This window comes from Tiliqua scincoides, chromosome 3 (assembly GCF_035046505.1).
Source record: "Tiliqua scincoides isolate rTilSci1 chromosome 3, rTilSci1.hap2, whole genome shotgun sequence".
In the NCBI taxonomy this organism is placed as follows: Eukaryota; Metazoa; Chordata; class Lepidosauria; order Squamata; family Scincidae; genus Tiliqua; species Tiliqua scincoides.
In genome coordinates, this window is record NC_089823.1 from 76,665,854 (window position 1) to 76,686,547 (window position 20,694).

At 40.2% G+C, this 20,694-nt stretch overlaps 1 protein-coding gene across 2 annotated transcripts in view; it reads right to left on the reverse strand.

The window, feature by feature from the left end:
* Nucleotides 1-4,700: 4,700 nt before the first annotated feature.
* MBTPS2 (membrane bound transcription factor peptidase, site 2) overlaps nucleotides 4,701-20,694 on the reverse strand; it is a 35,003-nt gene continuing 19,009 nt past the window's right edge. For both annotated transcript variants that reach the window (XM_066622438.1, XM_066622437.1), the window contains exons 6-11: nucleotides 18,670-18,788; nucleotides 16,028-16,208; nucleotides 12,398-12,492; nucleotides 10,507-10,702; nucleotides 8,137-8,212; nucleotides 4,701-7,087 (exon numbers count right to left, since the gene is read on the reverse strand). In XM_066622438.1, coding sequence (XP_066478535.1) covers nucleotides 6,865-7,087; nucleotides 8,137-8,212; nucleotides 10,507-10,702; nucleotides 12,398-12,492; nucleotides 16,028-16,208; nucleotides 18,670-18,788 — 890 coding nt within the window. In that variant the 3' untranslated portion in view covers nucleotides 4,701-6,864. The remainder of the gene's footprint in view (nucleotides 7,088-8,136; nucleotides 8,213-10,506; nucleotides 10,703-12,397; nucleotides 12,493-16,027; nucleotides 16,209-18,669; nucleotides 18,789-20,694) is intronic.

Genomic DNA, 20,694 nt, shown 5'->3' on the forward strand with positions numbered 1-20,694 from the left:
CTTGCAATTAGTGTGGAAATGTAGTCCCCGTCCCCCCCCCCCAGTATATGCTTTGCATACCAAGACTGCCACTGAACCAACACCTCTATTTAAAATAGCTGAAAGTGCAGCGGAAAAAGCTGTAAGGTCAAAGGAGAAAAATAAAAATCTGAATGCAGCTGGAAATGAGCTTGGTGTTATTAAGAGAAGGAATATTTTGGACTGTATTAGTAACAGGACATGCATGTGTTGAATTTCAAATTATCCTTATTTACAGAGTTTTCTCATCTAATCTTTTTGCTTTTCTTTCTCAGTAGATTCTTGCTTGTGCTCTCTGCTCCCACAATTCTATCCCCTACAGCAGGGGTCTCCAAATCCCGGCCTGGGGACCAGATGCTACCTGCAGCGAGCCTCTATCCGGCCCACGGCCAGCCTCTTGTCCCCTGAAAGCCCCTGGCCCACTTTGCCAAACATAACTGGAACTATGCTCTGGTTGCATCTGGAGAGTGTTCTAAGGGCCAGAGAGGTTGAATGAATGAGCCCATTCATTCATTTATTCACACATCAAATTTCCATCTCTTAATTTATTTATATAAATTTTATCTTTAATTTTTTTTTTTTTTTTGCCTTCAAAACCATGCCAGACATTTGATGCCCTCTGGCCAAAAAGTTTGGAGAACCCTGTCCTACAGCCATTAACTTCTTAATTGAATTCACCCATTTTCCTACTTATCCTTATGCTAAAACAGAATCACTGCATTGCTCCTGTTCATTCTCCCTTACCTTTTCACCTGTCATTTCTCATTAGTTGTTGGCCTTTGTTAATCCTTCCTTCTCCTCTTCCCATTATCTCCCCTACTTTCAACATTTAGGCTATAAGCTCCTTTGAGCAAGAACCTGTCTTTTTTGTTCAATATCTGATAGAATGCCACATACATTGATAAGACAGTCAAACACTGAGGTATGCAGCAATTAGCTTTGTTTCCATTCAAGGAGTTGTTTTTCCACAAAGATACTGCCCGCAATCTGTCCACATAGTTAAGGGTACTAAAGTCTTATTGAACTCCATGGGACTCTGGTACACAGGTTAAAGAATTTGTCTTGGAAGTTTACTTTTACTGCTCAAGCAACATTTACATATTAGCTGGAGGAGTCTTTGTATAATTGCTTTACAGCCCAATCCTGAGCTGCTGCATCCTATCAGGCAGCTGCCAGCATCTCCTCAGGGGAAGGCCCAAGCCCTGCAATGGGGCTATTCGGTCTGTGTTGACTATTTTGTCAGTGCAGAGTTGAGAGGCCCCGTGTTGGCCTTGGAGGCCCAATTCGGGGTTCTGGATCTGGCAGAGTCTCTGCTCCCTCCCGCTGCCCCACACCACAGAACACCTTCCCCAACTAACTTTGCCACCCAGAGCTTGTGCCTTGCTTCGGGCAGTGAACCTACACCTGGCAATGGCTCAGCGCAGGCTGGCTCTGAACCTGTGCCAACTCTTACCCAGTACTGAGTGTTGCTGGCATACTTACAGCATGTTTGCAACACTCAGCACTGGCAGAGGACTGGCGCTGAGCATTCAGGATTGGGCCCTTAAAAGCTTACATATCCTGAAGGCATATACAGTCAAGGTAACTGGGAAAGCCCTCTGCCTATTACCATTGAGGGCAGCCGGAAATTACCATACTCAACCAGATCAATGGTCTGATTCAATAAAAATAAAACTGATATATTTACATGAAGCCAACAGGGCATTTTCCTGTTCTATAAGGGTTGTACTAGTTAATAATAGGAAAGAATTGGCCCAAATGCCTTCAAACTTACCGTCCTTGTTCTAGCATTCATCACCCACCCTCGAGTTTAATTCAAATAAAAAGTTCTCATGCCACAATCAGAGAAAAAGAAGACAGAAGCAGAGTGTTTCCATGTGTATGTGTGTGTGTACCCACACAGGTTACTGATCTCCCTATGCCTAGCAAAATGAACAAGCTGGTGATTGATTCCCTGCTTTGAAAAAGAGAATCAAAGCAACTGCCATGGACAGACAGTTCTGTTAGCCAGTGCAGATGCATGCCATGTCCTCATTTTAGCAACATATGTTGTATTTTATGCCTTCTTGTTATATATATTTTTATAATGTTTTATGTTGGCTTCTGTATTTTTTAAAAAAAATTGTTTTATCTTATCTCTGTATTTTAATGAATATCATAAGCTGCCCTGGTGATCTGTTACTGGGAGGGGTCTCTCTCTCTGCAAGCATCCCAACCAACCTCTAGGGAGATGTATAACAAAAGGATGAAGAATTGCCCACTTAACTGAGCAATCACTTTCAGATGAGCACAGACAAACTCTAAACATCTTCTGAAGGAATGCTTATTGGTTCTTCTCCAGGAACTCTCTTTGCCTAGAGGGCATGGAGAAAGAAATACAATGACACTAAGAAAAAAATTGAGTATATTTCAGTAATTAGCACTAGGTAATCACCTTCATTAATATGCAAGGCTAAAGCATTAGCTTTTTGCATACATGTAATTGTAACCCAGCCTGTTGGAATCCAAGGTAAATTTAACAAGTTCCATTTTGAAACCTGGTCAAGATAGCCTTCAAAACTGGTTAATAATTTAAAAAAATGTTTTTTCTCCATTCCAAACAAGGATTTTTTTTTTTTTAAAAAAGATTTCAGTTAGTGTGGAAGGGAGACCAATGGACATATTCTTGAGAAATCACATACATATCTTGCACAGGATAGAAAGTAGTAGATTCAGCCACAGTACCCTGCAACAGAATCTCATTGGCAATCTTCACAAACTCTCCACCATGAACTTTGGGGGGGGGGGGGTCATTTCTAACCAGGAGCAAGTTAGACTTACTGTCCAAGGACACAATATAGACAACTGGTTCACAGATAATGTTTCTCACATCTGTGTTGTGCACAATGTATTGATAATTTCAACTGAGCATTAACAGCATGTTCTTTCCTGGTCTTGGCCACCCTTATCTTCGTGATGCATTTGGGAGCACCCTGTTCCAAAGTTTGAAAAGCAGTTTTAAACCCTGCATAATTCAAAGTATGTCAACTGCTTAGTGAGACTAGTTAATTATTGAAACTCATTTGGATAGCTAGTTACTGCTTATGACCAGGAGAACAATTACATTCTATCAGCAGCAGACATAGTTTCTTTTAAATGAATGACAAGGTCAAACATCTGAGATTATTGGAGAATTCAGAGATATCATTTCAGTCTTTTGTCTGTAAAAAAAACATACAGTCTTTTGTCTGTAAAACGCTCTATGAATCAAAGACAAGGTTACTCCTCCACTCAAGTAAATTGATAAGCTCATTACAGCCAAATCATAAATGTCCAGGCCCACAGAAAAGAGGGTTGTTCTGTACATGAGCAAGGCCTGCCTGAATGAGTTCTGAAGTTCCACCCTTGACATACTTACTAGATACTCTTCAGACAAACGCAGTATTTTTACAGTGCAATCCCATGCATGTCTACTCAGAAGAAAGTTCCATTGTATTTAATGGCGTTTACTCCCAGAAAATTGTGCGGGGGGGGGGGGTAGCAGAAGCTGCTGCTATATCCTTTACCTCCTCCTGCACCTGAAAGTCCAGCTATTGAGCTGGCCCAGATCCGAGTAGACCTATAGAGGTTGTTCCTTTACCTCAAGCAGACCTCCCAGATGCCTTCCTGGCCCCGTGGAATACAGTGGCGGCCATTTCAGCACCACTCTACCATGGCACAGGTAACCCCATTAGGATTGGGCAGCCCAAATGCAATCCTATAAATACTTCCCTGGGAATAAGTTCCACTAAATTGAATTTAATTAGTTAATAATTTAACTCCACTTCATAGAATTGCATAGTAATTCTCATACTGTGGTTACGTTTTTAGAATTTGGTTGTATACATAGATAATTAAATATTTTGGTAGGATTTATAAGTTTTTCAGGTTGGTAAATTATGTATAGTTTTCAAGTTTTATAAATTATGTATACTAAATTTGAAGAAAGAAAAGGAAATTGAGCAATTTGTCTTTGTTTCCAGTTGGCAAATTACTTGGGCTACTATCCATTTTGGAATAGACATTCTTAGGCCTACTAAAACTCTCACTCTCCAACTCTATTGGACTGTAGTCTTAGTAATCAGACTTGTCAAAAGCCAGGATTAGACTCTGCTGTCTGTTGGCATCCTTCAGTCTCGAAAGACTATGGTATTGCGCTCTGAATGGTGGTTCTGGAACAGAGTGTCCTCTCCAGTGCCAAAGCCTGGGTAGAGTAGATATGGAGGATAGACCCATGCAGCAAATTCCCCCCTCTCCACGTTGCTGAAATGGTCCAATGGAAAGGCAGAAGCCAATACGGTTGGTTCCAGCGGTGTCGCAGGAGTTGCCAGAACGTGACTGTGTTCAGCCATGAACTGCCTCAGGGACTCCGACTCTGGATTTTGCCTCGAGGTTGACTCCTGAAGCCTTTTCCATAACTGGATGTAGCCACAAGGCAGTGGAGGTTTGGGATCAGAGTTTTCCTTCTCTCAGATGAGCTGCCTTCCCAGGCTAACGAGTCCCATCTACCCACTCTTCCCACTCTACCTGACTCTTCTAGCAGGATAAATAGCCCTACAAACAGGCAGCTGTGAGATCTAGTGGTAATTCAGTAGAATAAGATTTATGTTAATCCAATGTACATCATATGTTTTTAAAAAAAGTGTTTCCAGTTACACAAGAAGTTTAATACATAGTGCATGGAAAGCATTTAATCATATGGTGACAGAATCAAACATGTTAACTCTAGATGCTCATTTAAAATCTTCACAGCAGGATGGGTCACATAGGAGTGCAGTCAAATATTAATCTAAATTATGTACAATCTCTCTGAATATCAAACAGTACTTTTTTCCATCTGATACAGATTTTTTTACAATGAAATATAAATTAGCAGTAGCTCATGTTCCACCTTTTTTTACATTAAAATTTAAAATCTTCTTTTAATGCCAGGAGGCACTGAAAGCAGCTCACAACCCATTATCAACACACATAAGCATACCCTTTATGTTTCTCAGATCAACACCAGCTATAAAATATCCTGGGGTAATCATGGTTAAGATATCATATAAACCAAACACTTGAAAATGCAAATATAAGTTGATAAGCAAGCAGAACTAAAAATGAGTAGTCAACATAGCAATTCTGTTTAACACAGAGACAGTAAAAAATGATCACATTTTGGGTATAACCCAAGGAGGCATCAGAGAGTGACCTGGTTGGACACTGGCAGAGGGCTCACACCCATCAGAGGTTTCCGGACCAGTCCAACCCCTGTATTGTCAGTACTAGTAACATCCAGCGAGCCATCAGGAGATGGATAAGTAGAGGGGTTTCAATGCAGTGCATTCCCCCAGGGTCCTCAGCAACCTGGTACTGGATGCAATCCAGAACATCTTGGTAGAAAGGTTACTACAACTCTAGGGAAAGAAAATTTTACAACCAAGCATGTAAAACCCACACCCACATCATTTCATATGTCATATAAGAAAAGAAAGTTTCATTGCATGCATTGACCACAGATGCTGCATAAAAGGGGGTCCCCCAGTATTTCTTTCTCAGACATTCCATATGCAAAAGTACTGATTGTAGCAATGACTACAATGCCTTTTAAACATCCTTCCAGCCATGAGGGAACTTCTTATCCATGAGCTCCCACAGAGCAGGAAGAACATTCAAAAGGCACCTCAATGTCTAACCGAATATACTATGCAATGTCTAGTAATACTTATTCAGTAAGAACTTTACAGCAAAATGGAATACACTTGCTGGAATCATAACAGTATTTGGTCACATGTGCACAGCAATATCTCCATTAAATATGAAAAATGGAAACACAGATATAATTATGTAGTTTAATGAGGAACTGAAATGTTGATGGAATTCCTCTAACAACCATTACGTGAAATGGAAATTGTAATTTTGAATGGACAAAAAGTCATTTTCATCATCATTTCTCCATCACAGAATGGTGAATTTTACCAAATCTCAGACAGCATTTTCAACAGTAAGAATGACCAAAAGGAAAGGAAAAGCTTAAGCTGCAGCCTGAAGGTATAATTTCCCAATGATATAGGCATCAAATGCAATATATTCTAAAAAGGACTTAATTGTGATGCGTGGGGAAGGGGCTTTTTACATCATGGATAAAGTATAGGCCATAGTGGGCTACATCTGGCCCACCAAGACTCTTCTTCCACTGAAGTGTCTCCTTGCCCCTAAGAACAAGCAATTCGTAGCTGATAATGTCATTTGAAAGGCAACAAAAATGTTGGAGGACAAAAAAAATGGAAGCAAGCCAACCAAAAGTAGCATCTGTGACATAAGTAGTGGTGGATGTAGTTTTCATGTCTTCTCTCGCCTTACCAACATACATATGAGTAGACTTGACCATTCAAAACAAAACAAAAACAGGTAATTTCTGGATCCAAATTGTATAAAATGATTGCTGGCTGGGCAATGGTAAAATGCACTCTAGATAGTTCACCTCATTAAAAACACACAGCAAGTGTTCTTCTTGCCCCCCAGTATAGAAGACATTCATGTCAAAAAACACTCCTGCTTGGAAACTTAAGCCATGCCTCTCCTTAATCCTCCTCGTTGAATATAGTTGTTCTGAATGATAAGGACAAAAAGAAGCTATCCTTTCAGCTCACAATTATTTGCATTGACTCTTGAGAACAGCTCCCATGGTAAACATTTTCACTCAAATACAATTTGATTAAAAGAGGTTTCTTTACCCCTCTGTCTCTCTTCCCACACCATATTTTACATGGTAACAAATGTCATTATTTTTTGTGTACCTGGAGTACATGTTTAAATGGTAAGATGTAAAAATTAGCTAATATGCTACCGTGCTGTCACAACCCAAAGTCCTAATGCAACATTGGCAGCCAAAAGTGCACTGCCAGCAAGCAAAATTAAAAAGCCAACAAGTTCCCGTTTTTGCTTTTCAATAATCAGTGTGCTAAGAGTAGCTTCCAGGAAAGAGTTTAATATCCATTGACCATCCAAAGCAAAGCAGGGAACTGCATTAATTACAGCCAAGGCTCCAGACAGCGAAATCAGATACCTAGTTCAAATAAGTTAAGGAGTACGACCAAGGTGGTTCTTTTAATAAACTATGTGCATTAAATTTATTGTTAGAGTCTAAGCTTTGGAAACGGTTCACCTCATGACTGCAATCATATGAGTTGCTTTTATCATCCATATTTGTGTTCAGTCTGACAGTGGAACCAACACAAACTTAAAAATTTCTCCTCTATTTTCAAATTTTCTCACTCACCCCCATATCCTTATTCTTATGTTATCAGTCAAGCTCAAAACTGTTGAAGTGGTAAAAGTGGATGCAACATGGAGTTTTATCCCTATATTGCCCCATTCATGTGTAAATCAGAGATGAATGAATTTTCTTTCTTTTTTTTACACCAAAAGAAGTGCAAATGGAGGAAAAGCTCCCCGTCTCTACAATGTGCTCCGCTGCTTTTAACAATTTTCTCCTGGCTCTGCTCACTTTTGAAGGTTTGGCTCATTTCCCCCACACTCTCCTTTTCATCATGTGGGCTAAGGTGTAAAGGGCACACTTTTTTTGTTAAAATCATAGATGAAAATTTCCATGTGAAATTGCATTCAAACAATCATAAAACCACCAAATAAACATAATGCTTGTTCTGCTTCTAATTTCCTTTGGATAAGAAGGTCTCTCTAACCATGTGTGATAACTTTCATTTCTGAAATCCTATGCACACTTACTTGGGGTGAAATCTCCAAAACTGAACTTACATTATTGAGTAAACATGCAAAACAAATTGAATAATAAGTAAAAAAAAAAAAAGCATCCAATTACTCAACCAAAAATTCTTTAGAATTGGATTGACAGCCCTATCCTGTAAACCTGAAATTTTCTCTGTAAACCACTTTGTGAACTTATGCTGAAAAGCGGTATGTTAATATTCTTAATAATTACCTAAGGTACAATTTGAAATGTCAATCAAGTGTTTTATGGTTGTGATTCTGAAGACGAGGCCCTTTAAAAGAAACAGAGTTGTGGTACTTGGAGCTCCTTCTACACCCTAGTGATAACCTCTTTTTCCTAAAGCCCATACAAATATCAAAGGATACTTGCAAAATGTTTCTATTACCACAGGCACGTCCATACTGAGAAAGCTGTGTCGAGGTACAAAACTGCTGAGGCTCACTTAAACAAAAAGAGCATTATAAGCTTGTTATGAAAGTAAACAACATAATAACACAATACAACATGATTTGTTTTTTCTGATGAGCATCCTGGCAAAAATAGAACTTACACTTTGTTTTCCACACTATTGCCAAGACAGCTCAGTACTATTAAGAATGAACAAGGACCTATTTCCCACTAGTGATCTCCCCATTGGCTCAATCATTTAGTCATAATAGTACATGCTTTTGTGAGAATATTTAGTCAAAACACATGATGTGCTTATGGTCACTTTACAATTGAGCATTTGTAGACTTTGAGAACAGACAGTACAGATAAGAGCATTGTCTGAAGAACCACAGATGCAGTTTTGCTGTAGAAGAGGCAGAAAAACAGGAAACAAGTTCCATTTTAACTGCACATTGTGCTATGTTGCCAATGACAGATTATCAGAGCTTTACCTCTCATAGCAGACAGGAACACTAAAACCAAGGAACTTAGAAGTCTAAGGTTACAATAGGATTATTTGAAGAATGCGTTCAAGGAGGAATGATCAAGGTTTTGATTGTGGTATGTGTGGAAATACTGATAAAGCAGCATCGCTACATATTGAAATATGGCTTTAAGACCAAAAGATACTGTGAAAATAATTTAAGAATCTGCAATTCAAATCGGACTTCCGATTTGAATACCTGTTTCTGTCAGAATCAGGGCTCAGTTCTTCAAGGCAAATATCACCAAGACCTGAGGATTAAAACAGGTAGCAAAAGAAAGTACATGAATGGACTATGGCAGTGGTTCTCACACTTTTAGCACTGGAACCCACTTTTTAGAATGAGAATTTGTTGGAACTCACTGGAAGTGATGTCATGATAGGAAGTGACATCATCAAGCAGGAAAATTTTTAACAATTCTAGGCTGCAATCCTACCTACACTTACCCAGGAGTAAAAAACATAAACATAGTAGTAGCCTGTTCAAAGTACAGATCTGTCACATTTCCCCAAATGCAGTCACGTACCATGGTAGCATCTAATCTAATATATTAAAGTCTAATATATTAAAAACAAAATATTGAAATGAATGGGGACCCACCTGGAATTGGCTCACGACCCACCAATGGGTCCCAACCCACATTTTGAGAAACACTGGGTTATGGCAATAGTTCCCAAACTGTGGGTCCAGGACCCAATTTTTGGTGGTATGCAAAACTGACAGGGCAGATTAGGCAATTAATTGCAGCAAGGCTTAAATAAACTGCTACTTGGGGAGGGGGAGGGGAACAGAACTGCTGCCCAATCACCATTATAGCCAAACCCCTTGGCATAAATCAGGCAGCAACCTCTAGGGCCCCTAAAAAGTTTGAGAACCACTGGGCTATTGAAGCAACAGACAGGAATGTGATCAGGAGCAATTTTTATTTAAACATTTAGCAGTAACATTTCATTTATCAGTAACATTTTTTATCATCTGACCCATGCAACTTCCCAGCATTTCCCTGCCACTGCTTGGGGCAATTGTCAGTTTACACATAGCCATGTACAAAATAGCAGATCATTGTTTCATCAAGTACTATAAAAGGCATGCTTGTAAAATTAGGTGGAGTCCCTTTTGTATGTTTAGAAGCAGTGGACTCAATCCTTCTCAGGTTTCCACTTCCAATTTTTAAAGAGACATGCACTTAATTCTACACCAAGAACCTTCCACACTTGATGGATATGGAATTTGTGCTCAGATATGTGCACATTCAAGTACAAAAAGCAAAGTAAAAATCATAGAAAGGAAGCCAGTCAAAACCCTGTACCCAGAAACTTACCCAGTCAGAACACTGTCCCACTAGCTCAGTATTGTCTGGCAACTATGGTTTTGAACAGGAGCATCGCCTAGCCCTACTAGGAGCTTGGGATTTTCTGCATGCAAATCATGCAGATCATGTGTATGATATTATTACTTACCTATAACCCTTCTCCTGACCATGTGGCCTCTCTAGTATTATTACTATCCTCACTATCTCACTATTTCAGTGAGAGAAAACACAGTGAATGATGTTTGTTGGTTTCAGGTCTGCACCTGACCGTAGATGGGTTGTATTGCTTTTAGGAACCTGGGAGCAGGCTGAAGAGCTATCCTATCCACTACTACACTGGAAACTGTGGCATACCATGAGGTTTTTGTCACTTCATGAAAGACAAAGAACCAAATACAAAATCAAAAGGACCTGCCAAAGAGTATCCCAAAGAGTATCCCAGTATAACTAAATATTAGTTAGTTACATACTGAATCCCACACACCCACCCACCCTGAAAACACACAAACCTGTATACTGGAGATGCAGCGGGTGCCCTACGAACAGCATATCAATTTGAGGTGGATGCTTTACTCGGATGAGCCTCGTTTGATTTTCCAAAGAAGGAGTTGCACATAACCTTGGAACAAAGTCCTTCTGGCAATCCATATTTGTTCGGCAAAGTTGACTGGCCTCTATAGCTTTCCGTGCTGGCAGACAGGCATACTGGACATGAAGTTTTAAATAAGTACTGAAGTATATGAAGTACTGAATAAGTACTGTATTTGCAAAACAGAAAGTTGCATTTCACCAAATAGATGAAAAATGGTTAAAAACAGCATTCCCACTAGTCTGCTTCCATAGGTGATATTGCCATGTACTCTAAGCCACAGACAGATAGTACATACACAGTATGTACTTCATCACTCATGTTTTCATCCTATTCTGCTGGGCAGGAAAGAATTCAAATAATAATGTAAGCAGGAGATTGCTGCTCAATGGACCACCAGTGTGAACAAACATTAATATGTACCACAGCTGTACAAAAATTGGAGATCAGGTAACTATCTAGTAATGCAGCCCCACCCAATGAGAAAGCAGACTGAACTGCTGATGCTCCATCTGCCATAGCAACAGATGGCTTCATGTGCACATCTGGGATCACAGGCACAGATTACTCAATGGTGTTCATTTTCCCATCTATGCCACTAACTAAACATTTACAATGCTTATAAACACATGCACACACTGGCACCTGGGTCATTATGCAATCCTAAAGTGCAGTGAGCTTGAAATTGAACTACTACGTGTCTTCCCTTGCCTTCCAATCATTTTTAAATCTGTGATAGTCTAAATAATAAATAGGGAAAATAATTAATTATAGGTTGAGCCTCGTTATTCGCATGGGTTCCGTTCCAAGCACTCATGTGGATGGCAAAAAACGCACTATAGCAAAACAATTTAAAGAACAAAGTTTCTTTGCTCCAGCGATTTAAAAACAGCCTTGCTGAACTTTGTGATGTAAGATAAGAGTCATTAAGAAGACAATCCATCAATCAGTCATCCTCCAAGAGCTTCACTCAGCCCCTCCCTTCACCAATGCAAAGTGATCACCTTTGTTTCAGGTGCTCAGGGGGAAGGGAGGGGTCCGCTGAAGAGAGAAGGATTGATGGATGGTCAGCCAGCTGCCCCCCCTCTCTCTCATTAAGGAGGCTAGTGTTAAAGGACTGTTCAGTTTTTTAAACTGATTTTAAAGGGGTGCATTTTTTCCCTTCTCCAGGGATCAGTACATTCCTTCTCATTTGCAGTGGCCATTCGTGTTGACTCAAATTCATGTATAAAAAATCTGTGTATAAATAGGCTGGACCTGTATTTCTTTCTTTTGCAAAAGAAAAGAAGGGAGGGAAGCAGAAAGAGAACAGGGATGCACAAAGTTCCATGTCCAATTTATCTATTCATACATCATTCCTCTTATTGGTTGGGTAAAGTGGAGTGAATTATTTTTATCATCAACATCAATTTTATTGCCCTGGGAAAGTTTTCAGCATCTTGATGAGAAAGCCCAGACTAAGCAATTTAACCATGATCTCTTTGCTTTGCAAACTTTATCTTTTTGGCACATCTTTGTTCTGTCTGCAAGACTAAAATGTGGGGACATTCTGAGCAATTGGGGGCAGGGAAGCAAACTCCAGTGACTAAACGGTAGGCTTTGATCTGCACCTTTCTCCATTATCAACTGATTTGACCTAATTATTTCAAATTCACAAATGCTGGAAAATATATAGTCACCAGAGTTTTACATGAATTTTGTCCATACCACTGAATAAATATTTCAAATACATATTAAGAAGCCTGAAACTATTGTTGTCAAACAAATATGTTTGTGCTATACCAGTGTGACTATGGGAATAAGCAACTTACCAGGTGACTTTTCAAATTATTACTGTACGAAAAACAGACATCTGTGAGGCTGTTGTTGCTACAACATTCAACAGTGCCATCAAGTCTTTTAAAACCTAAAAAAAGAGTAAATTATCTGATTTCAGATATCACAGCTTGCTGTTTTTGTGTTAAGGCAGTGGTTCTCACACATTCAGCACTAGAATTCAGAATGAGAATCTGTCAGGACCCACCAGAAGTGATGTCATTACCAGAAGTGACATCATCAAGCAGGAAAATTTTCCACAATCCTAGGCTGCAATCTTACCCACACTTACCCAGGAGTAACTCCCACTGACTACCATTGTTAAAAGAATATACATAGTAGCTTGTAAAAGTACAGGTCTGTAACATTTTCCCAGATGCAATCACATACCATGGTAGCATCAAGTCTAATATATTAAAAATAAAATATTGAAATGAATGGGAACACACCTGAAATTGGCTAGCAACCCAACTAGTGGGCCCCGACCCACAGTTGAGAAACACTGTCTTAAGGAAAGAGAATCTCAACCACACACACCCACCCACTCTCCCTTTAGCGCAGCTAACATCACTGTGGTCTACTTCTTCACTGTAACAAAGAGAGTGCATAAGGAAGATTAGGCACACTGTCCAAACTATCAACTTAATGGTTAAACAAATCTCCATGCAAACAAATGCAAAATCAGATTGATTAAAAACTATTCTTATTTGGGCTTCTTTATGACTATTTTTATTGTATTGGTTTTAATTATTTTAGGCTACTTTGAGCATTTGTAGAACATAAAAGCCAGATGTTAAGTTACAGTATAAATTTTAAAAAACTAAGGGCGCAATCCTAACCGACTTTCCAGTATAGTGGGGCATGTGCTGCATCCTGCAGTTGGAGGGAAGTCATGGAGCCTTCCTCAAGGTAAGGCAATGTTTGTTCCCTTACCTTGGAGTTGCATTGCCCTTATGTCAGGGCTGGAAAGTTGGTTAGGATTGCAGCCTAAGAGCACTAACTTATGCATAGTTACTCAGAAGCAAATCCCACTTTATTCAATGTGGTCTACTCCCATGTCAGTGGACACAGCCTAAGAACTACAGGAAAATGAGATGCCCAGGGAAAACTGTGGGGAAAGTGTGAAAGATTTATTCTTGTTGCATCTGATTCTATCTGAGGCCTCAACTGTGTGAATAGGGCATGGGACAGGTGTGCAGGTGGGGTCAAAAAGACACCTTGAGAACAGGAAAGCAAGAGTCAGAATGCGTTGTTATATCCTTCTGCCACTTCTAATTGTGATCACTTCAGGTTAAAAACAACAGAGCCATTCAATAAAAGGCAGTCAGGGTGATGGTTTAGCTTTTATCTAGATGAGCTACCAGGTGGCCAAGACCCATGTGTAGTCCCAGTCACCCCTTCATGACCCCTAATGCCAACTTCACTTTTAATTGAAGACTTCATTTATTACATTGACATTCCACCTTTCTTCCATTATGGAACTCACAGTGGTACTCATGGTGTTCCCAGCCAGTCAGACTGAGTCCTCTTTGCCCTCAGTAGAGTGGCTGCACTGTGAATCCTCAGACCAGGCACACAGTTTTTAACACAGGGCCTCATCAAAGCACGATGTATTATATCTATAGTTAAAAACGACTGTTTCGTCCAAGTGTTATCAACTAATTTTTAGCTCAAGACTCTTGAGCTAAAAATGAGCTAAATAGAGAAGAGAAGCCTAACCAAAAAAAAGCCTAAAGAGAAGCCTAATAACAAAAATTTTTTTTTCCTATTTTCATTTACATACAACTACAGGTGGCAGCAATCTTACCTGGGTGGAGAGGAGGAGTCTGGCACCTGGAACCAGCAATTTCTCATTTTTTGCTGCTTCTTGGAGATTAGATATAACTAGAAGTTGGCAACATATTTTCTGCAGTATACGCAAACGGGCAATAGCGATACAGCTGGATATTTCAAGCAGCACAGTTTGAGCTCACCCACTGGGACCTGATTTTAGCCTCACTGTTGATACAACAGCTGCCACTATGGTCCACTGCTTGTCCTTTTCGTAGCATGGGTGAGGAAGGGCCAAAAATATCCATTTATGTGACATCCCTCATGCTATTTAAAGGCTTAAAGCTGAAAAACAGCTCTGCAAGGACACACAATCATTCTACAGCAGCGAGGCTCCCCACAGAAAGCTTCTGCATCACTTCCCAAGCACAGGTAACTGTTTTAGATACAAGGGTGAAGACTACAGCTTGAGATATCATAGCTGAGCACATCCATAGCACTTTGCTGCCCATGCGTATCAATTTAATGGTCATCTCTGCTTTTATCCAGCTTAAGCAGACATGGGGTATAATCATTAATAAACAGGCAGAATAGATATAGTCATCAAACTAAAGAATTTGCCTCTGAAAAATACAATCCATTTGAACAATGCTTAAGAAGCCAAATCACAAATTACATCAAATGCCTGAGCTGGCCTGTTTGGTTTTGCTTTTTTAACAAATCGTACTAGGGCATATGTGTCCAAAATTGGAAAACTGCACTTTGTTCCCACCATGATTCTGATCCTAAATATAACTAAGGGTGCAATCCTAACCCCTTATGTCAGTGCTTTCCAGCATTGACATAAGGGCAATGCAGCTGTAAGGTAAGGGAACAAACATTCCCTTACTTTGAGGAGGCCTCCGTGAGTGACACCCAACTGCAGGATGCAGCACATGTCCCATTGTGCTGGAAAGCACTGACATAAGGGGTTAGGATTGTGCCCATACACCCACACACTATTTTAATGCACGGAGAGGAAAGACTTCAATTTGCTTTCAGCTGAAGCTATGTCTCATTAGTGTGAGGGGAGGGTATAATTAGGATTGGAACTGCAGCTGGAGTAAACCCATGAAACCCACCAACCTCCTGCCACCGTTTTGCCCTGTTTTGATGCACACACCTCAGTGCTATTGGTAGAGATGTTATTAAACTTTTTTTGGGTAGATTTTAGTTCCCCCCCCCCCAATGAAAAAGTGCAGAAAGTGGTATTATGTGTTTTTACTCCAAGGGCGCATTTTTATAAAATTATAAAAGCTTTAAAAGTGTACTACGTAGGTGATATAGGTGGTATAGTGTCCACAGATGCAGCCACTGTGAATTAGGTATTAGAAATTTTTTTTATTTTTGCAGATTTGGGGCTTTTATGTTTTGTTTTTTACCGAAATGAAAGGTACAGAAAGTGGTGTTTTGTGGTTTTATTTTGTTATCATTAAAAATCACACCTCTGGTTATTAGTTAAAAAAAAAAGAACAAAAACAAAACTGACCAGCACTTGCATTTAACAAAACATGTTCTGGCCTTACAATTGAGTTAGTGGGTTTTTTACTAGTAAAACAATTGAAGTTACTGAATGTCCTAGAAGGATAATCAAATTATATTCCATTAGCCAAATTCTCTGTAGAGGTCAAGAGGAAATCCATCACTGATTTAAAAAATAATAATTAGAAAGGAGGAAAAAATCCACATAATTGCCAGAGTCGGAAAGAGTTGTGAGACAGTAATGAATCACAACTAGAATGTGATAATAAACAGATAATTTAAAAAACATAAAAGTATAATGAGCAACAACATCTACAATGTAGGAACAGCTATACCTCTAGATGGGAAGCTTAGCTGCTGTGGAATTGTTGCTTTTATGCAGTAGCCAGTTTGTGGTTTCCGAGAGATGTCTGCAAGGCAGGTATTCCAGTCCTCCACACTACGAACAGGACAGTCCTGCAAACTAGTGACAAGATCACCAATGAAAAGGCCTCTTGGCCCATTAGCAGGAGAGTCCTAAAAACAGGAAAATATCAAGCTGAAAAATCTGCACACACCTTATCATCAGCAATTATTGTAAATTCCAATAACAACAATAGTAGTCCCTAGACTCTTGCCACACTTTCTGAAAAAACAAAGAGGAGTCCAGTAAACCACAAAGTAACTTAAAGAAGAGGGGAAAGGGGGATAACTTTTTTTTAAAATCAAAAAACACCACAAATATGCATTACGTGATATGCCCAACATGGAAGTGATGCAGGCCTGGCCAGAATGGTTTCAATTCACCAAAAACAAACCTGTTACTGTCAGAGCAGGCAACACACACACCAGTTGAATTTCTTGAAGCAAAAGCGTCATTATACGTATGAAGCAAGAAACAAAAGATAGGGCATTTCATACCTAATTATCTACCTATCCCAGTGATTTTCAAACTCTAATGGAGAGTTTGAGCCACTGTAAGTGCTTGCAGGGGTGGGGGGGAAGGCAGTGGCGCGATTCCCAGGATCACACCACTCAGGGGGCTACAGGGGCTTGGGTGCACTTACCCAGGCCTCCTGCAGCCTCCCCAGGATGCGGGGAGCCTGGTGCAAACCTCTGGCAGGGCTCCCCGCAGCAGCGAATGTAAAAGCAGAGCTATCATGCCCCGCCTCCATGGAAGTGGAGCGCAATTGCTCCACTCTCACTTTCACTGCTGCAGGGAACCCTGCCAAAAGGTTCGCACCAGGCTCCCCGCACCCTGGGGAGGCTGCAGGAGGGTTGGGTAAGTGCACCCAAGCCCCTGCAGCCCCCTGAGCGGTGCGATCCTGGGGATCGTGCTGCTGTCTCCTCCCTGCCTCCAGGCTGTCCCCGCCCCTTAAGGGGGCAGAGGCCAGGGCCCACAGGTTGGGGCGTCACAATGCCCCAGTTTGAAAAGCCCTGACCTAGCCAACTGTCTCAGTGGCTAGTTTTCCTGCCAGCAAAATTCTGGGAAAGGCCTCAAGAAACAAACTGAGTCTTGCAGAATAAGCTCACCAGGTTCTTAAAGAAGCAGATCAGCAATAAGTATTTTATTAAGGCATTCACCTGTATAGCCCTATTTTACCTCCGAACTAAAAGGCACAAGAGTACAGTATCTACCTTTAGAGTTAGAGGGAATGATAATATTACAGCTAAATTATAGAAAAAGTCAACTTAATAAACTTGATTTTTGCCTGCCACTAACAATATAGTTTTGCAAAGAATGGGTTTGGTCTAGATGTGACCCTGTGTTCCATTTAAATGTGTGACAGTATGGAAAAGTCAGATTTTGTATCATGTGGATTTGAGAGGCACATTTAATACTGCAGAAGGAGATCTACATCAGCTTAAATCCCCCCCCCAATCTGGATCACCGTCTGTTGTATTTGATCAGAGCAATATATGCAGATACTTTGAGGATCAGATCTGCTGTTCTGACAGTAATTAATTTCAGTCCAATGATCTGGGTTGTAAGACATGGATGTATGCTAGTAGCATTCCTACTCAACTTTTTCAGTAACAATCTTGTCCATGCCCTTGGTGGACAAAGTTCCTCCCTCCAAATGTCATAGGTGCTATGCCAGGGGTCTAGAAATGCCTGTTGGCACCCTAAAACACTTCTGTGCATGTACAGTGAAGGGGAAGAGAACAGGCGTCTTTTCCTTCCAACAGCACCACATAGTTCTTTATGTGGCACTATTCTGGACAGCCTCTGAACTTCAAGGTAGCATTTAGATACCTCAAAACCCATCAAGCTTGTGTGGAATACTATATGTAGCACTTTAGATCCCAACCATAACAAAAAAAATAGTCAAGAGTACATACATAATTTTAGTAATGGAATTTAATTCATTGCTACATATGCAGTGAGTTATTGTTTAAGGAAGCTCCAACTATAGCAGCATGTTCTCAAAAGTCTAGAAAAATTCTTCAAAATAACCAGGTAATATGGAAAACCTAGCAATCAGTAATACTGTATGGAGTAGGGACAGTCACCACCTAAGAGGCAACAGACTCCCAGCACATACACTGTACTTAACTCTTTGATGAGAAGGCAGGATGAATGGACAGAAAGACACATACATACATACACATACAGTATTTGTAAAATAAAGAAAAAATATCCTGCTGTAACATGTATGGCATAGCAAACGTATTTTTTTACCCAGTGCAAATTTTCCAGCTGAGTAGCTGCTACACATACTGGCTTTTTAATCAACATATACATATAAGAAAAAGCAACAACAGTTAGATCATACTGTGAAGTGTTACATGCTATACATTTTTTTCCCTACAGAGAAACTACAGTAGCAATGAAACCATCCAGCAGCAACTGGTCATAGATTACAGCCTGTAGTTTGTGAAAGGATATCTCCAAGTAGGGCTGTCATAGGTCACTTCGGAAGATAACTAAGAAACTGCAGAGTTTGATGGGTTATAGGCTGTTCTTTGTAAGCACCAGATCATTCATCACTCTTACCTCTGCAATTTCAGTGACAAGTGCCCCCACACCAGTGTAATAAAACGGAAAAAGAATGATTGGCAAGAAGAGAAGGACCACAAGACTTGCAACTCCAAGCACAAAGTTGTGCCAGACTCCTACAAGGAGGAAAAAATAAGATGTTGATTATCAACACAAGGAGAAAAGTATAAACAAAATGTTACTGCTTAATCTGTTTAGGCTGCAATCCTACATGCTTATCTGGGAATAAGCACCACTGGACATAGTGCACTTACCTCATGAGTAAGCATGTATAGAATTGCACTGTTAGTCTGATTTCACAGGCCATCACGCATTTGCTTCCTTAAACGTTACACCAATTCCTGGGTATATTTGGGGTACTGATTCCAAAAATGGCATCCATTTTGCCCTATCACGTCTAATTTTGGAGACACGGCATTGCCTCATTAGTGAATAGTTCGAGCAGCTTCCTCATGAGGAAGACTACACCATGGCTTCCTCATGAGGAAGCTGCTTGAACCATTCACTAATGAGGCTATACCAGGAGTGCCCAAACCCTGGCCTGGGGGCCACTTGCAGTCCTCAGGGACTCACAATCTGGCCCGCGGGGAGCCCCCAGTCTTCAATGAGCACCTGGCCCTCTGCAGACTTGCTGGAGCCTGCAGTGGCCCGACACAATTGCTCTCAGTGTGAAGATGGCTGTTTGACCTCTCGCATGAGCTGTGGGACAAGGGTTCCTCCTCTGCTTGCTGTTTCACATCTGTGATACAGCAGTGGCAGTGAAGGAAAGGCTGGCCTTGCTTTGTGCAAGAACTTTTATAGGCCTTAAGCTATTGCAAGACCTTCAATCATTCATACAAGTTCCATCTCTAATATAGTTGTTTATGTAAATTTATTCAAATTTGAAATGTAAATTAACTCGGCCCCCAACACAGTTTCAGAGAGATGATGTGGCCCTCCTGTCAAAAAGTTTGGACACCCCTGGGCTATACTATATCTCCAAAACTAGACATGATAGAGCAAAACGGATGCCATTTTTGGAATCGGCACCCCAAATTCATATCAAACCACCATAAAGTTTGGAAAAAACTTTTCTGATCCTCAATTTTGTAGGCCTGTGTTTTCACTACACAATGTACTGCCCAGTAGGGAACAATAATATTAATTAAGATGTCAAAGATGAAAATGTGAGCCATAACTAGGGCTATTTCCTGGTGAACAGAGCATAGTTCTTAGGAAACCTGGCACAATATAGCACTACCCAAGAATAAGAAAATGCAATGGGAACCAATCCAGCCTGCAAAACAAAACATCAGAATTGCTCAGGCAATACGTGCAGCCTGTCACAGTGATAAGGTAAGCTGGAGTTGGAGTTATCCTGAATAGAGTTTTCTGATTTACCATTGAAAAGGAGCATTCAAGACCCACAGCATACAAGAAGGTCACACAAACAAAGCATTATTTTTTCCAGAATGGAATTAAATGTTAGAATGCTTCATTTAAGCATCACCTGTTTCTTCAAATTTTTTTTGTTGTGAACCACTGTTGCTTCCTAGGGACAGATACAATCCAGCCCCAAATGAAAGATTTAAACATGGAAGTGTGTGCAAGTCAATTTTGCATTTACTTGGAAATAATTCCATTAAGAGATAACTTCTGCCTGGTCTATACATGCAGTAGGATCCAATGATAAGAGTACATTGTGCTATTTCAGAATGTAGTGGAAGGGGTGCGCAGTACTTTATATTCTCCTATATACCAGTTTAGAAAGACATAGAAAACCACACTAGCACATCAAAGAGAAAAATTATATCCCAGTTCACATCTTTTCGTGTAAGGTTTCTGACAGCAATTTTTTTTTGAAGTGCTCTCCACCCACAACTTGAAATGACATCACCTATTCTACCACTTCAAGACTCTTCCACTTCGTTTTGCTGCATGTGTTGACATATATATGTGCCATATATATATATATATGTGAATTGCTTTGATAGCTCAAAAACTACTGTATAAATGCCAAGTATTTTTACTATTGATTTCAAC